We start from the raw sequence: 19,680 nt of genomic DNA, 5'->3' as shown, positions 1-19,680 counted from the left end.
TTGAGCGAGGCCTCCTAAACAATTTCTAGGAAGGGTTCTTCTTTGACTGTAGAGATATTGTTTTGTTACTCTCATTTTATTACGTTGAGTAATAGTCAATATTTTCCAATTTGAAACCTTTTTAGTATTAGTAGTTGATTCAGTATAACTAAAAATTGTCTGCATGAGTTTCTCACATTGTGTTTCAGTAACTTTACCCTGCTTATAAATCAGGAAGCTGTCTGACATTTCAATCTTAGTCATATGGATATTATACTTCCAAGTGTCTCCTACGTTGGAAGGTTTCAGACAGTATTGCCCTTTAGCACAGCAATAATTTACTGGTATCTTTAAGCATTGTTCGGATGCTCATTGCATACTAGTTATGTTTAGTGAAGCCGTCACAATGAACTGGAAAGTGTAGTGATCACAAGCGATTGGAAAGAATGAGAACAAAATTAAGTAATATTGCAAACCAATGATACCATCTTTTTCTTAACTCCAAACAAAAATTGTTCTTCCAAGATGAATTTTGAATTGTTCTTATCATTGTACATTTTCATACTCTAGGAGATTGAAGAACTTGACAGAAAGTTGGAATATGAAATGTTACATAAGGAGACGGCTAAGCAGCAGCACCTGTTGAATAAGCAGAGATGTACTCCAGATGGATTGGGACTTTCAGATGAAGTTGTGGAAATTAATGCAGAGAGACAGGTGTCTGCTCTGCTGTGTCAGGCATTGAATAAGTGTAAGCAATTGGTAAATCTGCATCGGCAAAGGTAAGACTTTTTGATATTAAGTATGACGGCCTTTTTCTATATCTTAGTTATTGCAAGCAGTCTTCAGAGAATGTAACATACCATATAGAACCAGCAAACTAAACATTCATTCTGTAAACTCTTCAGGACAAGAGTTTACGTCTTCATGAAGAACACCCTACTCTGCTGCGGGATTCTGGGCACCATTGCAATATATCCATTTAATAATAATAAATCCGTTGACTGTGAAAATGTATTTGAAATGCAGTGCCTTACCTTACAATCAGTCTTTCTGGGATCAACCAGTGGGCTAATGCTAATACCTCACATTATCAAGCACGAGACAAGGGTTGGTTCCAATTCACTCAGGCTCAAGAAAACAGAATGAAAGCCACAGTCTCTGGGAAAATATTTCCCATCAGATGCAAGCCACTTGAGTTTCAGTTCCACCACCAGCCTGCATCCATTTTGCTGCACAGTGAATACACTTTTCTGTTATGAGTGTTGCTAGGATAAACAAATTGTTCTAGTGAAAGAGGCCATTTTTAGTTACACACATTCCTTGAGTTTCATGTTGCACTATGAGAGAGAGCTTTGCATTACTAAGTAGGTGTCACTTGGACTGATTTGTAAGGAGTGGCATTGACAGGCTTCAAAAGGAGCCCTGTCCTCTGCCTTCTGGATCAAGAATTTCAGATTGGGTCCTTTGCAGTCTGGGGTATGTGCTTCCCCAGAGCTATTTTAATTGTTAAAGGGCCAGTCCACAGTGGGATCTAGAGGAATGTTTCTGTGTCTTGCTGCAGAAGACTGGGGAAAATAAGTAGGTAGGTAGGCCATTACCCTCCCTCCAGCCCCAGGACAGAAGTCCAAGCTAACCTGTCAGCAGGCCCTTTAAAGAAACAGCAAGTAGAGCAATCTAGCGTGAAAACTTGGTGGAGGCAAAAAGTGTCTAATCCCGGTCCAAATGACCCAGAAAGATGAAAAAATTGTCTTTGGGCTTGAGTCTGAAAAAAGAAAATAATCAGTGATCAGTGAGCAACTCTTAGCCTGAGCAGACTCACAACCTGGTAAGTATTGTGCGTGAGCTTTGAAAAGGACACAGAGGGAGAGGGGAATCAACTATCTGCATGTGTTGAAGATGTTTCAGATCTGAGTTTTGTAACTCGTGCTCTGCATGTTTGCAGGAGACCATTGATCTTCATTTTTCTGACTTTGTTTTTTATTACACCACTCCAAGTCTCATTTCTTCCCCAACTCCGGCATTAAAGTCTCCCAGAAGTAGAAGATTGTCTTCACTGGGCATAAATTTGATTGTCATCCAAATCAGAACAGAACTGGTCTTATATTTCCCCTGTGCTGTTCATGATTGGTATACAGGCTCTGATAAGAGTCTCAAAGATGTTACTCTCTTTGCTCTGTTCCGAAGATCTGCTGGCAAGGCAAAGTGTCAAACATTAACATCCTTGAAAGAGCAAAAACAACCAGCATTGTGGCAGGGATTATTAAAGCCCAGCTTAGATGGACAGGTCATGATATCAGAATGGGTGCTGATAGACTCCTGAAAAACATCCTCTATAGTAAGCTGAAACTCAGAAACTGCAGGAAGAGTTGTCAACATAAAAACTTGCAGTAGAATCTCAACTCATGCGGCATAAATATAGGTGACTTAGAAGACACAGCCCAGGACAGACTTGAATGGAGAGAAACTATTTCTAAAGGTTGTAAATACTTTGAGAAAGACAGATGTGAAAACTGATTGAAAAAAAAAGGGGCCAAGCTTCATGCCAAGTCTTCAGCAGGAGCCTGCTCATTCCCATGCAACATTGGTTCATTCCCATGCTCCTTGTAGATGGGACTATGCAGCCACAACAGAACACATGAGATGCTTTGCTGTCGTCAGATACGTTGGACAGTAACACAGCAGGGTCTGGCTCTTGGAGAAAAGGGGAAGAAGTGTGGTGTTCTTAGTTTGTTTGAAGAGGTGTGCGGTAAACCTTTTAACAAAATCTGCCAGTAAAATGTTTTCTGAATGGATGAATTTTGGATATTGATTTCTTATCACATGAAATACTATGCCTGGGAAGATAATACTAATTTCATCTTTCCCTTCAGCTTACAAGAAGAGCAATGGAATGATGTGGTGCTTGAAGATCTTCTGGAGAATATAGAAATGGATACATTTTTGGCACTTTACAGCCAGGTAAGGGTGTAATTAAATGAATTCCCACTTTTTAATCTTTGCTGTATCTGGAAATCAGTTAAGTGAACAAAAAGAGTAATTTCATTGAGATCATAATAGTAAACACTGTGCTCAGTAATAAATATTTTCCATTGTTTATCATGTTTGTATAAAATTTGCATTTCACTGAGCTTGGACAGTGAAAATTGTCTGGTGAGTTACTTGTGTATAGACAGTTTCACTTTCTGGTTTTCATGTGTTAGAACAATGATGTTTAGGTTTCTGATGCTGAGGGAGAATATTTATATTGAAAAATGTATATGTACACATATATATTGATGTGAATATTCTCCAGCGGTATTATGAACATTAATAAACACCATGCTCTCTCTCGCTCTCTTTTTTTTATACACACACACGCTCACACACAGTCATTTAAGAAGAAATAAACAAGTGGCCACATCACAAAATCACCTCTTCAGCTAACATTATTCATCACCCCTGTTGGCTGTCTGAGCTTAAATGGCATGGAAAAATGAACTACTGTCCCTCACTCACAGGTTTTCCCTCCGGGCCATGACTGAGGCATCTGGGCAGTGCTATGAAATTTAGCAGTTTTACTACCTGTGTCTTCCTTAATCCACAGAAAAGACAGCCTCCAGGGCTCTCACTCCGTAAGCTGTCACATACACAACGGATTATTTAAACCAATTTAAAAAAAAACAATGGGCACCTGAAAGTAAAAAGTTTAACAAAATAAATGTATTTTTTAGGAGTCCTGACTTTGGCAATGTCCCTTTAACTATTATCTTTTTAGAGTTAAAGAAACAAATTTCATAATCGACATTCAAATACGGAAAGTCTCAGCCATATTATCACCCTTCCAAATTTTTCCTCCAAGAAAGACTTGCTATCTTTTTACTTATAGTTCTTTGCGACTTACGTCACGTATTCACCACCATGATGCAGGTTATATTGTCACCTTCATCTGTGAATTAACAGAATAGTAGATCAACTGTTGATTACTTAGCAATGGATAAATATTGTTATTGTGATGACAACATACCAGATAACCTGTCTGTTTTTTTGACTGGGTTGTTTTGTGTGTCTTTGACTATGTCTACACTGCAGACCTTACAGTAGCACAACTCTCCCGTATAGCTGCTTTATGTCGAGGGAAGAGAGCTCTCCCGTTGGCATAATTAAACCACCCCCCCACAAGTGGTGGTAGCTATGTCAGCGGGAGATGCTCTCCCACCGACATAGCACTGTCCACACTGATGCTTTTGGTGGTGAAACTTATGTCGGTCAGGCTAGTGTTTTTTTCACACCCCTGACCAACAAAAAAATTTACCAATAGAAGTGCTGGTGTAGACAAAGTCTTAGTGTGTTTTAAAGCTCATTATTCTGCTGTATATTTGTGCTCATTGCATATGATAAAAGTTGTTGAAGTTGTCATGACCAGCATTATCAACGTACTAGTTTTAAATTCAGACTTTTTCATTCCCTTTTGCCGTATTTGATTTTCTTCTTTGCTTTTCTTTCTCTAAAACATTTTATCAAACCATCTCCGCAGCATGCTGGCTTTGACAGTTTGACATACGGAAAGCAGACATGGCTGCCAGTAATCACTGAATTCTATTTCATCCATAAATTCCCTCCCATTATATTTCCATCTCCACAGCTTACTGCACACAGAGTTCGCAACATTTTATCAGGACTCTATTTGTGCAAGTGATAGGAATAAAAGCTTGCAGCCAGAAAAAAAATTTCCAGTGCACACTTTTGTAGATTATTTCCCAAAACATTATAAATATTCAAGAGATGGTAACTTTTAAGCTTAGTTCTAAATTTGTAAAACTGTACATTCTGTACATGCTCATAACCTTTTTTTGTAATTTGCACAATACTGCTAAGAGACTTTCCAACTTTATTTTTAATAATTTATTTATTCGTGGAACTGTATAAGATTTAACAAAATTCTTTTGACAACAACAAGAAGCTACATTTTAAGGAGCACCGAAAGTTGCAGCATCCTTTGGATGGTTTGTTCAAGTGAGGCCCTTTCCGCTAATCCCTGGTGACAGTCTGCTTGGTAATTAAAGATTGCAGGGTACTTTTCAAAGAGAGAAGAAGATAATCTTTTGTCCTGTTCAACATTCCCCTCTCTTAATAGAATAGGTTCTGGTGTTAAAGGTTTTGTGTAAAAACATAGTGCTTCAAATACAGGATCTTAAATATGGAAGGTGTTAGATAAAGCCAAACACTATTTAACATCAGGAGAAAATAAACGATCAGATCAGATATAGAATTGCAAGTATTTTTAAATATATGTGAACTTCACTGATTTCATGCTTTAGAGCATTTGTCATCTGCCTTCATCATTTGGTGAACTCTTTTCATGCTAATTTTTTTCCAACTTCTCATTATATATTTATTCTGCACCATATGGTGTTGCTGCAAATTATGAACAGAGTGCAGACTTTAAACAGCATAGGTCCACTGTTCCACTATTAGCACTCCCAGTACCTTCTCTTGGTTGAATTATAAGACATTTAAATGTGCTATTTTCTGATAAACACTTAGACTAATTAGGAGAATAGTTTGGAGCCTCAAATTTACCATTATGTAGTTTATTTAGCAATTAAGTGGTCTGGGGAAACCACTCATTTGTGGATCAAAAACACTAAAACCAGAGGATGAATAGTACAATAGGGTCTCAGTCTTGGTGCTAGCCATGTTACCGAGCATACATGGGTAAGCATAGTTAGAGGATGCACAAAACAAGCCAGCTCCTCAATTCCACAGCTCGTTTACAGAAGAGCACTTATCCTGAAATGTTCCCTGTTCTAGGGAATGCTTTAGGATGTTTGGAGATGTTGTTCCTTGGTTGCTGTTGTCTGGAAGGATCAGAGTTTGGATAAACACTATCTCCACTACAGCTCCAGGCATCTATATCGCTGATAGTGTGTGTTTATTCAGATTTTGTGGCATTTAAAGAGCCAGAGGTTGGTGCATTCACCTAAGCATGATGAAAGGTAGAGAAACAACCCCCTAATAATAGCTGAGTACTACCATTGCTGATTCTAATTCATTTCAATGGGAACCTTTTCCCCAAATCAATTTTGTCCTTGTGTTAGTTTTTAAAGGAGTTTTCCACATGTTTCAGATGAAAGGTGGTGTCTTTCTTTTGGGGTCTGTATGAACTGGAAAGGAGGTCCAAAAGCAAATAGAGACATTTCATAACCCTAGTGACCACAGGAATTAGGAGTCCTGTAGCTTAGAAGTAACTAATTCTCTGATTGAGTGGAGGGGGAGAGAACATGGCTCTTCTCTGCTAGTTACCACAGAAGGATAAGTTTTGGAGCTCTCTGATACTCTTTGTGATGCTGCTCCAGAAATCTCACATCACCAGAAAGTAGATGGACAGTGCAGCCAGCTAGAAGGTATTGCCTTCCTGTAATGAGTTTTGCTGGGTTTCTAACAAGCAGCACAGATGCATTATAAAGCAACTTGGAAAGAACATAGTATGAATTTTTCCAAGTGGAAGTTTCAAAGCATGGTTCAGCAGATGGATAACCTTGCTTATATGTATCTTATGGTTTCCTCAGACTTAGCACTCTAGCAAGTGAACAAAGTGACCGTGGATATTTACCAGTTTAGTAAGACAGAGACATTTGAGATCAGAGAGAATTTACAGCACTTCCAGTACTTTACTATAATTGAAAATCAGCTACTCTATACGGCATATGCTTGGAGAATTGAGCTTCATATTTTGTACATCCAATTCCCTGGACAACTTTGTTTCCACATATTCAGTATAAATCTGCCTTTCCTGTATACATTTTTTTAAATTTGGTTATATATAACATAAGCAAGTAGCCGTCCTTTGCTTTGGGAATGCTTGTGTTATCCAGTTTCTACAATAAATGTAAAGATACAGCCCTACAGATGCAGTACACAGCAACTATAATAGTAAAAACCTACTAACTCTCAGCCTGCCTACTTGCCATATGCCTGAGAAGAAAGATGGGCCTTGTAGCATGAATAATCTATTAATAAAACATACAGTGTGGCATGTTCCTAATCTCTTTGTGTGTTTAATCCTGTGTGTTATAGAAAACCACATAAAATCTGTGATTTACAATGTATAGAATATAGATTAGAATAGCAAGTGTTAGCAACTCCTATAATTACGATTGCCTATCTCTGCCTCTTCAAGTCATCCATTTTCCTCTTAACGTTAAATGGAATTTTCCCCCTTGGGCAAATTTTCAGCACTGCCATAAGTGGACAGATCTCCCACTGAACTTAATGGGCTCTCCAGGTGCTTAGCAGCTTTGAAAAAGCAGGCCACTTATTCAGGTGCCTAACTTAGGCCTTGGCTACACTTGCAAGTTGCAGCGCTGTAAAGCCTCCCCCAGCGCTGTAACTCACTCCCCGTCCACACTGGCAGGGCACTTACAGCGCTGTATCTCCCTGGGTACACCGCTGCAGGTACTCCACATCTCCGAGAGGAATAACAGCTGCAGCGGAGTGGCTACGACTCATGGGTGTGAGTGTAAACGTTTGCAGTGCTGTACTAATCACCTTGTCAAGTGGCCAATCCTCTCCCTTGTTGTGACCGGCTGCAGGAATGCGGAAGTGCCGGTTTCAAAGCTCGTACCACAGAGAAAAGCAAACAGTTTGCAGCTTGCTTTGAGTGAGTAAATGAATGAGCAGGGGGCCGGGAGTTCGGAACTTGCAAAATAGAGAGCTGACACGCTCCAAAAAGCACTCTCTCTCCCCCCCACACTCCCTGTCTCTCTCTCTCTCTCTCACTCTCTCACACACACACACACACACACACACACACACACACACACACGTTTTGAAAAGCACGTTGCAGCCACATGAATGCTGGGATAGCTGCTCATAATGCACCGCTCCCAACACAGCTGCAAATGTTGCAAGTGTGGCCACACCACTGCGCTGGCAACTGTCAATGTGGACAGACTGCAGCGCTTTTCCCTACTCAGCTGTATGAAGACAGGTTTACCTCACAGCGCTGTACAGCTGCAAGTGTAGCCAAGGCCTTAGACTGCTACGTTTCAATGGTTTGGCTCTAGTGTTCCTATTTAGGAAGATTTCCCATTTAAGTCAATGAAAGGATTGTTTGAGTTACTCTGAGCTCAGGATCTTTTGCTGCCCATAGAGAGATTAGTTTTAAGTAAGCACACAGTTATAATCCCAGATACTCTAGTTGTTGTTTGTAGATACAACTGATGATGCAGGAAGACATTCATGTGAAAAGGGCAAAGCAAATGTGAAATCACGACATGGACAGACCTAACTGATTTTGCATTAGTTGTTTCAACATGTGTTACGCAATCCAAATCAGTGTGACGTCTATTCAGTAGTTATGCTGTTTTATATTACAGTTTTACATTATTGATTGTTTTGACCGAATTCAAGAAACACAAACTAAGATGCTGCTGATGCAAGAAACCTCTGGTGTTGTCTGATACAATTGTTCCCATGGAGCTACTGTATAGTACTCATATACCATCGAATTCACCCCATCTTGGAAGGCCAGAGGACTTTATGCAGCCTATCACAGCCTTTGAGTGGTGCATCGAGCATTGAGTATGTCCTATCAACTGCAGTGAATTTATTTCAAAATACTGCAGTTTTCAACCAAGCTTTGCAAGAGTCAGCCTTCCTCTGCAGCATGGGGCATGGGTCACTTTCAGGTTTAAACTAGTGTAAATTGTGGATTCTCTGCAAATTGAAGTCTTGATTTAAAGATTTTAGGACTTCAGTAACTGAGCCAGAGGTTATGGGTCTATTACAGGAGTGGGTGAGCAAGGTTCTGTGGCCTGCAATGTGCAGGAGGTCAGACTAGATGATCACGGTGATCCCTTCTGCGTAGTGTTGCCAACTTTCTAATTGCACAAAACCAAATACCCTTGCCTCGCTCCTTCTCCGAGGCCCCACCCCACTCACTCCATCCCCCCTCCCTCCATCACTTGCTCTCCCCCATTCTCACTCACTCATTTTCACCGGGCTGGGGAGGGTCCCTTTTCAACCAGGTGTTCCGGTTGAAAACAGGACACCTGGCAACCCTAAATAAGACCCCCACTTGGGCTTTCTGCAGGGATTTAACTCTGGACCTCTCCATCTAACAGCATGAGCCTGGACTGCTTGTGGACCAGGTCCATTAGTTCAAACTTTTTTATGTGGTCCAGCCACTCAAAGGGGACTATAACAGAATGGCTGCCACCCAAGCACCCCTTCTTGACCAGGCATGCCTCTTCAGTGTCCCCACCCCTGCTTTCCCTTCTTCAGTGTTCCCTAAACCCCACACAGTCTTTCTCAATCAATCACAGACTTTCCTGGGGTCTGGTTTCTTTATTTACAAAGTTCCCCAAAAAAACAAACACAAAACAAATCTTCCACGCCACCTCCTCTCTGAGGTGCTGGCTGAGCAGCCAACTCCATTCTTCGGGGACCACTGCAGGAAATCTTCTACAGCTACAGTCCTCATCCTAGCTCTGCCCTCATGAACTCCCTCAGACTCTTTATAGCCCAGCTGCAGCCCTGCCCCCTTAATTGGCTCAGCTGGGACTATCTGCTCTGGCACAGGGCAGCTGAACCTAATTTAATCACATGGGCCAGCCACCTTGTGACAGGGACAGAGATCTACACTAATGTGGGTTACAGCTGCATGCTGGCATGGGTCAGCAGATCTGCAGCCCCCAAAGAGAGAACACCACCAGACTGGGGCACCCAGTAAGGTGGAAACTGGGTGCCCCAGTCTGGCCCCTATTGAAACATCAGAGTCTCTCGTCTACAGGCCCACTGTGATATGGAGGGGAATCTAGTATGGTATCCACTGTGGCATCTGAACACCTATCAGGATATACGAGCAGCAAGAGTAGTCCTCAAACCAAGGCCTTTATGCTCCCTGACCAGCAATACCAGCTTAGAACACCCACCCTACTTCCCTCTAACACATTTATTGTTCCCACTTAGTTGAAAGAGGTGGTGCAGGGCATTTGTGTGGGTGCTGTACGCAACCAGAAAACAGACACACATCAACACTTCTTTTACCAGACATATAGTATGTGCACCTGTTTAGTGGGTGTCACTCTCCTTGCATTTGACAGAATTTTGACACTTTGCACTGGACAGAAATCGCGCTGTTACTGAACACTGCTGTATTAGGATACCAGTACGTTTTGCTTCAATCCAAATGACCCTTGATACAGAAAGTTAAGGGGCAGAGAGTATGAAAAAAGTCTACATCCAAGAACATTTAAGAGTAAACTGCTGAAGGTGAAAGCCAAGAACTCAGTCATAATTCTTTTGGCATAATTCTTTGGTATATATAAATCATTGAATTAAATGACTTATTGCAGGCCCTCTCACTTTTAGGGAAAGGGGATGGTGATTCATAGACTGAAATAAGAATTTTATTCCTACCTTAATCCTCATTGGTTCTTGCAAGATTTCATAAGAGCAACAGTGTCCAAAACCATACCACAAAGTTTAGGATGGATTTTTTTTTTTTTTTTTTTGTATCTTAGGCCTGGTCCCCACTAACCCCCCACTTCGGATTAAGGTTTAATGTAGCTGAATTCGAAGTACCTTAGTCCGAACTTACCGCGGGTCCAGACGTGGCAGGGAGGCTCCCCCGTCGATGCCGCATACTCCTCTCGCCGAGCTGGAGTACCGGCGTCGACGGCGAGCACTTCCGGGATCGATCCGGGATCGATTTATCGCGTCTAAACCAGACGCGATAAATCGATCCCAGAACATTGATTGCCTGCCGCCGGACCCTCCGGTAAGTGTAGACGTACCCTTAGAGTTTTGTACTGCTGCCATTCATAGTATCTGAGCACCTTCTGTGTAAAACTGATAGTATTAGTGAAGTCCCTGGTGGACTTCATGGAGTCAGGGTAAAATTTCTGCTTGGGGTAGGATTATGTTTTAGTCTGGTTCATTGATTGTTAGTTGAATTTTGTTTGTGTCTTTGATTTTGGATTGAGGGTTGTGTGTGTTTGTTTTTTTTAATAGGGGTAGGTGGGGAATAAATGTGGAGAGTGTTGTTCTTATGATAGAAAGGCTTACTCTGCAAAACCTTCCTCTTTTGAGAATCCTAACGCTAGTCAGACTATGGATTTGCCTGATCTCTTCTGCAAATTCATTCTATACCGCTGTATAAAATTCCTGTTACAGAGAAGAGTGAGAGTTCTAACAGCAGCTGTAACATTTTGAATCCCCTCTAGACAAAGACATTGATTTTGGCTGTTTTCCTGTTCTTTATTCACTTGTTCCTAGGGGTTTCTTGTGCCTGTGACCTGGCCTTGGTACTAATCTCCCACATCTGCTACACACAGGCTGGTAAACAGTTCAGAAGTGGTGCTGGCTTTCTGAGGACCCCGGGGGACTATCACAGGAGTGCTTGTGCTAGTGGTGGGTCGTTTAGAACAGCTATAACTGATGGGAGCTGGCCCATCAGTAACTATGGCAGATCTACTGGGAGCAGATAGAGGAGCTGAATAGGATAGAGAGAGGGAATGACAGTTAATAATTGTTAGAACTGCGGCCCTGTTGTTTATGTAGCACATTATAGCTACATTTACGCAGTGGGATATTCCCTGAACACATGGTATTGCCCTCCCCCCATCCTTGCTAGCTCCTCTCATAGAGTCCAGTGCAGCATCCTTTGTGGTGTTCATTTAATTTGTTATTTTTATCTAGCCTCAGGTTTTCACACTGCTATAGATCTTTGTACTGAAATACACAGAAGCACTGTAGAAATTGTCAGGTGGATGCTGGAGTTTTCACAGCTGGACCGGACACACAAAGGGCTCTTGGCACCCAAGAAGAAGTGGGAAATTAAGTTTGTTTGTTTGCAGTATCCAAGAGGCGACTGAGTATTTTTGATTTTTTTTTTCCGCTTTGGACAGGAACAAAGATGATTTTAAATTTGAGGAAATGGAGGTTTGAATTCTGTGTTCCCGTCACCAAAAGCCTTTGGCAGCAACAATGTACTCTTGTTTGCATCCTGTCCTGACATCTGCCCTTACACACAGAAACAGTGGATAAGCACACAACCTCGATGTTTCTGCTGAAATGAAAAGCAGTGAAATACTTAACATTGAAATTGTCATCATTAGGCTTCAGAGTTAGACGCCCCTTTGAGATGAATGGCAGTCATTCACACTTCTCTTCTAGCAATTGCTCCATGCTGTCTGCAGATTGAGGAATATGCAGAGTTGTGCATTCCATTCCCATTTTAAAGCTTTTCTTTTCCACAATAAGGGCTAGAGACTTAATTTTTTTTTAAATGAAAGCTTAGACTCTAGAGCAGTTACATGGTAATTTCCAAACAAATGGGCATTGCGCAGCCATTTATGTGGCTGCATAATGACTTCTTAATGCACAGAATCAGGCTGGCTATAATCCTGAAGTCCGAGTGTCCAGCGTGAAGTGAAAGATCTTCATGCACACACTGGTCCATGGTGGAAGTGACTAAGCAAGTGATAATAGCACTGGTTTCTAAAGCTATTGACTTTAAAATTATTTTTCATTTAATTGTTTTTCATAGAATCATAGAATATCAGGGTTGGAAGGGACCTCAGGAGGTCATCTAGTCCAACCCCCTGCTCAAAGCAGGACCAATCCCCAGCTAAATCATCCCATCCCCTCTCACCCAGATAATAGAAAAATGAGCTGGGAGATGGGGCCAGTATAAATGCTGCCTCCTCCCTCAGAAGCAAGGTAGATAGGGGTATATGTTAGAATGGTAAATAAACCAGACCCTGCAAAGAGGGGTTGAAGTAACCTGGTCTGGTTAATTGTTTGAAAAGATCCAAAGGGTGCTGAATACAATGTACCTGCAGGGCATAACAGGCCCATAATAGCATATTCCGGAGAGGCACGCCTTCGTGGTATGCTGAACGTGTCTGAACTTTTATCATTGATTCCTCTAGGAGCTCCGATTGGCAGCTTATTTAACCAAACTGACAATGGTACCGGTGGGGATGTTGCACAGACTGCTGAACTTACTGCTGCCTTCGAGTTCACAGACTGAGCTTCTTTCTGTTCTGGATTCAATCAGTGACAAATATTCAGACAGTGTTATTGAAAGTGACATAAATGTGGAGGAAGCTGACAGCTGTAGAAAGAGGTAAGTGTGCGTCAGTTTATAGCTGAAAATTCCAACTGGAGGTTATTACTTTAAGGGAATATATATCCATTGGACAGACAGGAGCAGCAGTCAAGCAAATGAATGGGTTTTCCTGCTGAAATGTTATTTCTGAGGGGGAATAAATCATTTGAACTAGATAACTTTTTGATAGTTATAAATATCTTAGCTACAATCTGACTTTACCAGAGGAAAAATGTGATCTGTATAATTCATAGATGTAACAACTCTTTCTTTGCTTTTAAATATTCTCCCTCCATTTTCTTATTTGCTACATTTTCTTTTGATGTATTTTATTGGTTTTAATTTGCATTTGCTTATCTGTACATTCTTTTCACCGTTTATTGTAGTAATATTTATACTAAGTCTAGCAGGCTGCAGGTGTTGTAAACTGATGCTGTGACACACTGAGGTACGCAGTATATGGAGTAAAAATATCTGTAAATTACAGTCAAACCTCAGTTACGGATGCCTTGGAATGGAGGTTGTTCGTAACTCTGAACAAGACGTTATGGGATGCCCCTCAGGGTAGACTGCTCGGAGCGGGGCTCACAGCTTTCAGTGGCTGCCTGGCGAGTGATGGTGGGGACAGGCAGCAGGTTCTAGACCCCTGTCTGCAAGGGTGATGAGTGAAGCACCCTGGGGCACTGCAGTGTCAGTGGGTGCACAGTGCAGGCTGTGACCCTTTAAAACTGAGCTCTCCCCCAGAGCACAGGATGCAGGCAGGAGCTCAGGCTCCAGCTCCAGCAGCTTACACCCCAGGCCAGGTTTCAATAGCAGCTTGGGAAGTTTCTTTCTCCGGGCTCTGAGCTTGCAAGCTTGTCCCCCTCCTAGCCGGGGGCAGTGAGGGGAAAACAGCATTCACTATCTCCTACCTGTAAGTGGCTGCCCCATACTGTGGGGAGTAGGGGGTGAGGACAGGCAGCCAGATGTGCCTACCTTTAAGGTGCAATACAGGCACAGTACAGTGCTGGCTTTTTTGTTTTGGGTTTTTTTGTCTCTGCTGCTGCCCGATAGCTTACTTCTGGTTCCCCCTGGTGTCCGGTTGACCAGTCAGTCCATAACTCTGGTGTTTGTATCTTTGAGGTTCTACTGTAGTCCTTTCTAAAGTTTTTCATTTATTTTAAATATATGTGACCTTATGTGTAACAGGAAATAAAATGTAAACTAAGCAATAAATTGCAGTTTTACCCTCACAATTCTAAAAAAGCACTAAACACAGAAGCTCGAATTTGAACCTTTACAAATATACAGGTATGTGAGGCTTTCGATCCAGACATGGTCTTAAGAGTCTGGTCTTCTGTGTTTGAACAAAAACCAGAAGGAGCTAAATTTTCAGTTCCATTGCAGAGATGAAAACTCGCAAGAACAGCTGTGCTTACAAAATTTCAGCCCAGGATGATCATGATCTCATGAGAGGAGTTAACCTAGCTAGATTTCCACTGTTTTGGCCTGTAAAAATCTTACATAATCAACTGTCTCATAAGATCACTGTAATTTTGGTCCAAGCAGTTAATGAGGCTTCAGTATCATCATATAGAAACCCAGCTTTAGCAATCAATTTTCCTTTTAAGTCCTTGCAAGAAACACCATAGATCCATCCCTGGCCAGCCTTTCATCAGGTTGGACAGAACAAAGTGTGTGGCTCTCCTTGAATCCTATAGGGTAATATAAACACACTACATAGTGGGCAGGGCTGTGTTAGGTTTTGCAGAAGTCTTTAAAGTGTGCACAGAGCATACTCAATAACCAACTGTTAATTGCTTATAACTTTTCTATTTTAGGCCCCCATCTCCAAAAAAGTCCATGTAAACAAATTCTTGTTTCCCACCTGAGTCCCTTTCACGCAAGTGGGACTCCATGCTTATGCAGATGCTTTTGCAATATAGGGATCTTAATTTTTTCTTGAAGTGCTTGCTCATGTTGATTCCATTCTAGATGCGCGCGTGCCCACATGCACAGTCGTCAGAGATTTTTGCCTTAGCGGTATCTGTAGGGTCAGCTGTGACGCCGCCTTGAGTGCTGCGCTCATGCACTGGAGTATTAGGCGCCACTGACCCGACGCCCTCTCAGTTCCTTCTTATCGCCCATGACTGGCAGTGGAAGAATGTTAGTGGTTCTTTACAACCCATTGTCTATCTCCTTTGTTTACAGTTTGTTGGTACTTAGTTAGCCATTAAGTTAACTGTTAGGTTAGTTCAGCAATTAGAGTCCCGGCTGGGACTTCGCCCAGTTCCCCTGGCTTCAAACCATGCTCATCATGCAACAGGCTGAGGCCTATCAGTAGTGCCCATGACAGCTGTGTGAAGTGTTTGGGGGAGTCCCAGAGGAAGGACAAGTGCAGAATCTGTAAGAACTTTTGCCCTACAACTCAGAAGGATCAGGATATCTGCTTGAGGGCCCTCCTCATGGAGGCTGCACTTCATCCTGTGTCAGAGCCCTCCCACTCTGACCCTGCGCCTAGCATCTTGGCATCTGCCCAGTACCGTTTTCCCTCACCAGTGCCTAAGAAGCTGCAAAAGAAAAAGAAGAGCCCTCTCCAGCACCAGAGGGAAAAGGGGCTTCTGGCAAAGGACCTATGTTAGGCCATGTGCCCGCCCTGGAGCTTAACGAGGGTACCGCTGCAATCAGACCCCCTGGCCCAGCCAGGTATCTGACTCCTGGTAGCGGCAGGGGACCCTGGCTTCTCCTGGGCCCTCGTTGCCCCAAGTGGCCCTGGTGGCTAAAGATCAAGTAGGCCAGCCAGCACTGCAGACACCACACCAGGCGCCAGATTTGGCTAAGACCCCAACACTTAAGGGCAAGCCAGTCATGGGACTGCCCCATAGCGTAGTGGAGCATCCTCGGTCCCCAGACCGCAGGCGTGGATCCCCATCTCCACATCCTAGGACCCCGGCACCGCACACTCAGTCTCCGGTCAGAAGGCCCAGGTCCCCAACGCCGTGCTCTCCCCCAGCGAGGCATGGGACACCGGAGTCAAGGCACAAGTCCCTGTACCTCCAGTACCGGCGAGCTTCCAGCCTAAGATCACTGCAGGACAGGTCACCATCACGGTCTCCCAGACCATTTGAGGAGGCAGGGCTCTTCTCCAAACTCACAGACGCAAGGCTCCACAGCCTTAAAGACTCCCAAGCAACCCTTCATTCCTTGGGCCTTCGTACCCCTCTGCAGACCAGGAAGTCGTTCCATCCTCCACCTCCTCCATCTCCCCAGTCTAGGTCCTGGAGACCTCCCCAGTTGAGCACCTAGAGGAAAAAGGATAGAGACAAGGGGTCTAAGTGGTGTTACCTGTCGTCTTTCCATTCATCTGCTCAGCCTGGCCCTTCCAGGAACAAAGGAGGCCAGAAGCAGGCATTTTGACAGTGCTCACGTGGTCGATGCCCCAGTCACGTCCCAGGATCCACCCTCCTACTCTTTCCTCAACTGCCTGTGCCCCTTCCGGTTGGCCTGGTTGCAGCTGATCTCAGACGGTTGGGTAATATATTGACATAATATATTTGGGTAACACCCTGCAGTTCATGTCCGACCCTCCCTCCTACCCCTCTGCCTCGTCCCTCTTCAGGGATTCTTCTCAGTAGCAACTTCTCATTCAGGAGGTCGAGAACCTCCTGTGCCTGGGGGTGATGGAGGAGGTCCCTCGAGACATGAAAGGGAAAGGGTTCTACTCCCACTATTTCCTAATCCTGAAAGCAAAAAGGGGGCCTCAGACCCATTCTGGACCTGCGTTGCCTCAACAAGTCTCTCAAGAAGTTGAAGATTTGCATGGTCTCCCTGGCCTCCATCATCCCCTCCGTGGATCCAGGAGACTGGTATGCTGCCCTCGACTTGAAGGATGTGTATTTCCATTTTCCCAGGACACAAATGCTGTGGCCCCGGTGGCTAAAGATCAAGCAGGCCAGCTGGCACTGCAGACGCCACACCAGGCGCCAGATTCTGCTGTCCCAAAACCACACGGTCTTCTGCATCCAAACCTGGCAGTGCTGCAGCTGATGGCTTGGCTGCTGCATGGTTAAATGCAGAGGAGCAGGAGGGCTCGGCTGGTGTCCAACAGGTCCTGTTGGGCAGTAGAAAGCCCTCCACCAGAGCGACCTACCTGGCCAAATCATAGAATCATAAAATATCAGAGTTGGAAGGGACCTCAAGAGGTCATCTAGTCCAACCCCCTGCTCAAAGCAGGACCAATTCCCAGCTAAATCATCCCAGCCAGGGCTTTGTCAAGCCGGGCCTTAAAAACCTCCAAGGAAGGAGACTCCACCACCTCCCTAGGTAACGCATTCCAGTGTTTCACCACCCTCCTAGTGAAATAGTTTTTCCTGATATCCAACCTGGACCTCCCCCACTGCAACTTGAGACCATTGCTCCTTGTTCTGTCGTCTGCCACCACTGAGAACAGCCGAGCTCCATCCTCTTTGGAACCCCCCTTCAGGTAGTTGAAGGCTACTATCAAATCCCCTCTCATTCTTCTTTTCTGGAGACTAAACAATCCCAGTTCCCTCAGCCTCTCCTCATAAGTCATGTGCTCCAGACCCCTAATCATTTTTGTTGCCCTCCGCTGGACTCTTTCCAATTTTTCCACATCCTTCTTGTAGTGTGGGGACCAAAACTGGACACAGTATTCCAGATGAGGCCTCACCAATGTCGAATAAAGGGGAACGATCACATTCCGCGATCTGCTGGCAATGCCCCTACTTATACAGCCCAAAATGCCATTAGCCTTCTTGGCAACAAGAGCACACTGTTGACTCATATCCAGCTTCTCGTCCACTGTGACCCCTAGGTCCTTTTCTGCAGAACTGCTACCTAGCCATTCGGTCCCTAGTCTGTAGCAGTGCATGGAATTCTTCCGTCCTAAGTGCAGGACTCTGCACTTGTCCTTGTTGAACCTCATCAGGTTTTTTTCGGCCCAATCCTCTAATTTGTCTAGGTCCCTCTGTATCCGATCCCTACCCTCTAGTGTATCTACCACGCCTCCTAGTTTAGTGTCATCTGCAAACTTGCTGAGAGTGCAGTCCACACCATCCTCCAGATCATTAATAAAGATATTAAACAAAACCGGCCCCAGGACCGACCCTTGGGGCACTCCGCTTGAAACCGGCTGCCAACTAGACATGGAGCCATTGATCACTACCCGTTGAGCCCGACGATCTAGCCAGCTTTCTATCCACCTTACAGTCCATTCATCCAGCCCATACTTCTTTAACTTGGCAGCAAGAATACTGTGGGAGACCGTATCAAAAGCTTTGCTAAAGTCAAGGAATAACACATCCACTGCTTTCCCCTCATCCACAGAGCCAGTTATCTCATCATAGAAGGCAATTAGGTTAGTCAGGCACGACTTCCCCTTCGTGAATCCATGCTGACTGTTCCTGATCACTTTCCTCTCCTCTAAATGTTTCATAATTGATTCCTTGAGGACCTGCTCCATGATTTTTCCAGGGACTGAGGTGAGGCTGACTGGCCTGTAGTTCCCCGGATCCTCCTTCTTCCCTTTTTTAAAGATGGGCACTACATTAGCTACAATGGAAGTGGTTCGCTTGTTGGACTTCGAATAAAGGCATTCAGCCCAAGTGGGCCTCGCTGTAGTTAATCCTGGACTACCTTCTGCATCACAAGCTCCAAGGCCTGTCCCTTTCATCTATTAAAGTCCACTTGTCCACTATCTCGGCCTTCCATCCACCCCTCGAGGGTAGGTCAGTTTTCACCCAGGACATGACTGAGTTTTCTCAAGGGCCTTGAGCACCTCTACTCACACGTCAGGGACTCCGTCCCTCTGTTGGACCTGAATCTTGTGCTATCACAGCTCATGGGACCCCCCCCCCCTTTGACTCATGGAACCCCCTGCTCTCTCCTCCTTTCTTGGTTGCAATAACATCGACCCACAGGGTCTCTGAGATTTAGGGTGCTTACCTCAGAACTGCTCTATATGGTCTTTTACAAAGACAAGGTCCACACCCAGCTTTCCTGCCCAAAGTGGTCTCTCAGTTTCATATGGGTCAGGACAGTTACTTACCTGTCTTTTTTCCAAAGCCACATAGGTTGGAGGAGGAGTGTAGATTGCATTCCCTAGACATCAGGAGGGTGCTAGCCTTCTACATTGAAAGGATCAAGGCATTCCACAAGTCAATGCAATTGTTACTCACGGTGGCTGACAGGATGAAAGTTCGTCCAGTGTCTGCTCAAATAATTTCTTCTTGGATCACTGCCTGCATTCGCTGCTGCTACAATCAGGCAAAGGTGCCCCCTCTGGCAGTTGTAACCGCCCATTCAACAAGGGCGCAAGCCTCTTCGGCAGCTTTCCTAGCCCAGGTGCCTATCCAGGACATCTGTAGGGTGGCCACGTGGTCGTCCGTCCACATGTTCACGTTCCATTATGCACTTACCCAGCAGGCCTGGGACAATGCTGGCTTCGGTAGAGCAGTGCTGCAAGCTGCAAGACCATGAACTATGAGCCCATCTCCGAGGATACCGCTTGTGAGTTACCTACAATGGAATCAACATGAGCAAGCACTCGAAGAAAAAACGGTTACCTACCTTTTCGTAACTCTTGTTCTTCGAGATGTGTTGTT

General features: G+C 44.1%; 1 protein-coding gene across 11 annotated transcripts in view; it reads left to right on the top strand.

Annotated features, from left to right (window-relative positions):
• EVC2 (EvC ciliary complex subunit 2) overlaps positions 1-19,680 on the top strand; it is a 166,657-nt gene that overhangs the window by 142,319 nt on the left and 4,658 nt on the right. For 10 of the 11 annotated variants that reach the window (XM_065598187.1, XM_065598186.1, XM_065598188.1 and 7 more), the window contains 3 exons: positions 550-761; positions 2,853-2,940; positions 12,900-13,096. In XM_065598187.1, coding sequence (XP_065454259.1) covers positions 550-761; positions 2,853-2,940; positions 12,900-13,096 — 497 coding nt within the window. The remainder of the gene's footprint in view (positions 1-549; positions 762-2,852; positions 2,941-12,899; positions 13,097-19,680) is intronic. The other variant, XR_010601916.1, reaches the window with a different exon arrangement.

The sequence above is a fragment of the Chrysemys picta genome, chromosome 5 (assembly GCF_011386835.1).
Source record: "Chrysemys picta bellii isolate R12L10 chromosome 5, ASM1138683v2, whole genome shotgun sequence".
Lineage (NCBI taxonomy): Eukaryota > Metazoa > Chordata > Testudines > Emydidae > Chrysemys > Chrysemys picta.
This window is presented reverse-complemented; position numbering and strand designations above follow the sequence as displayed.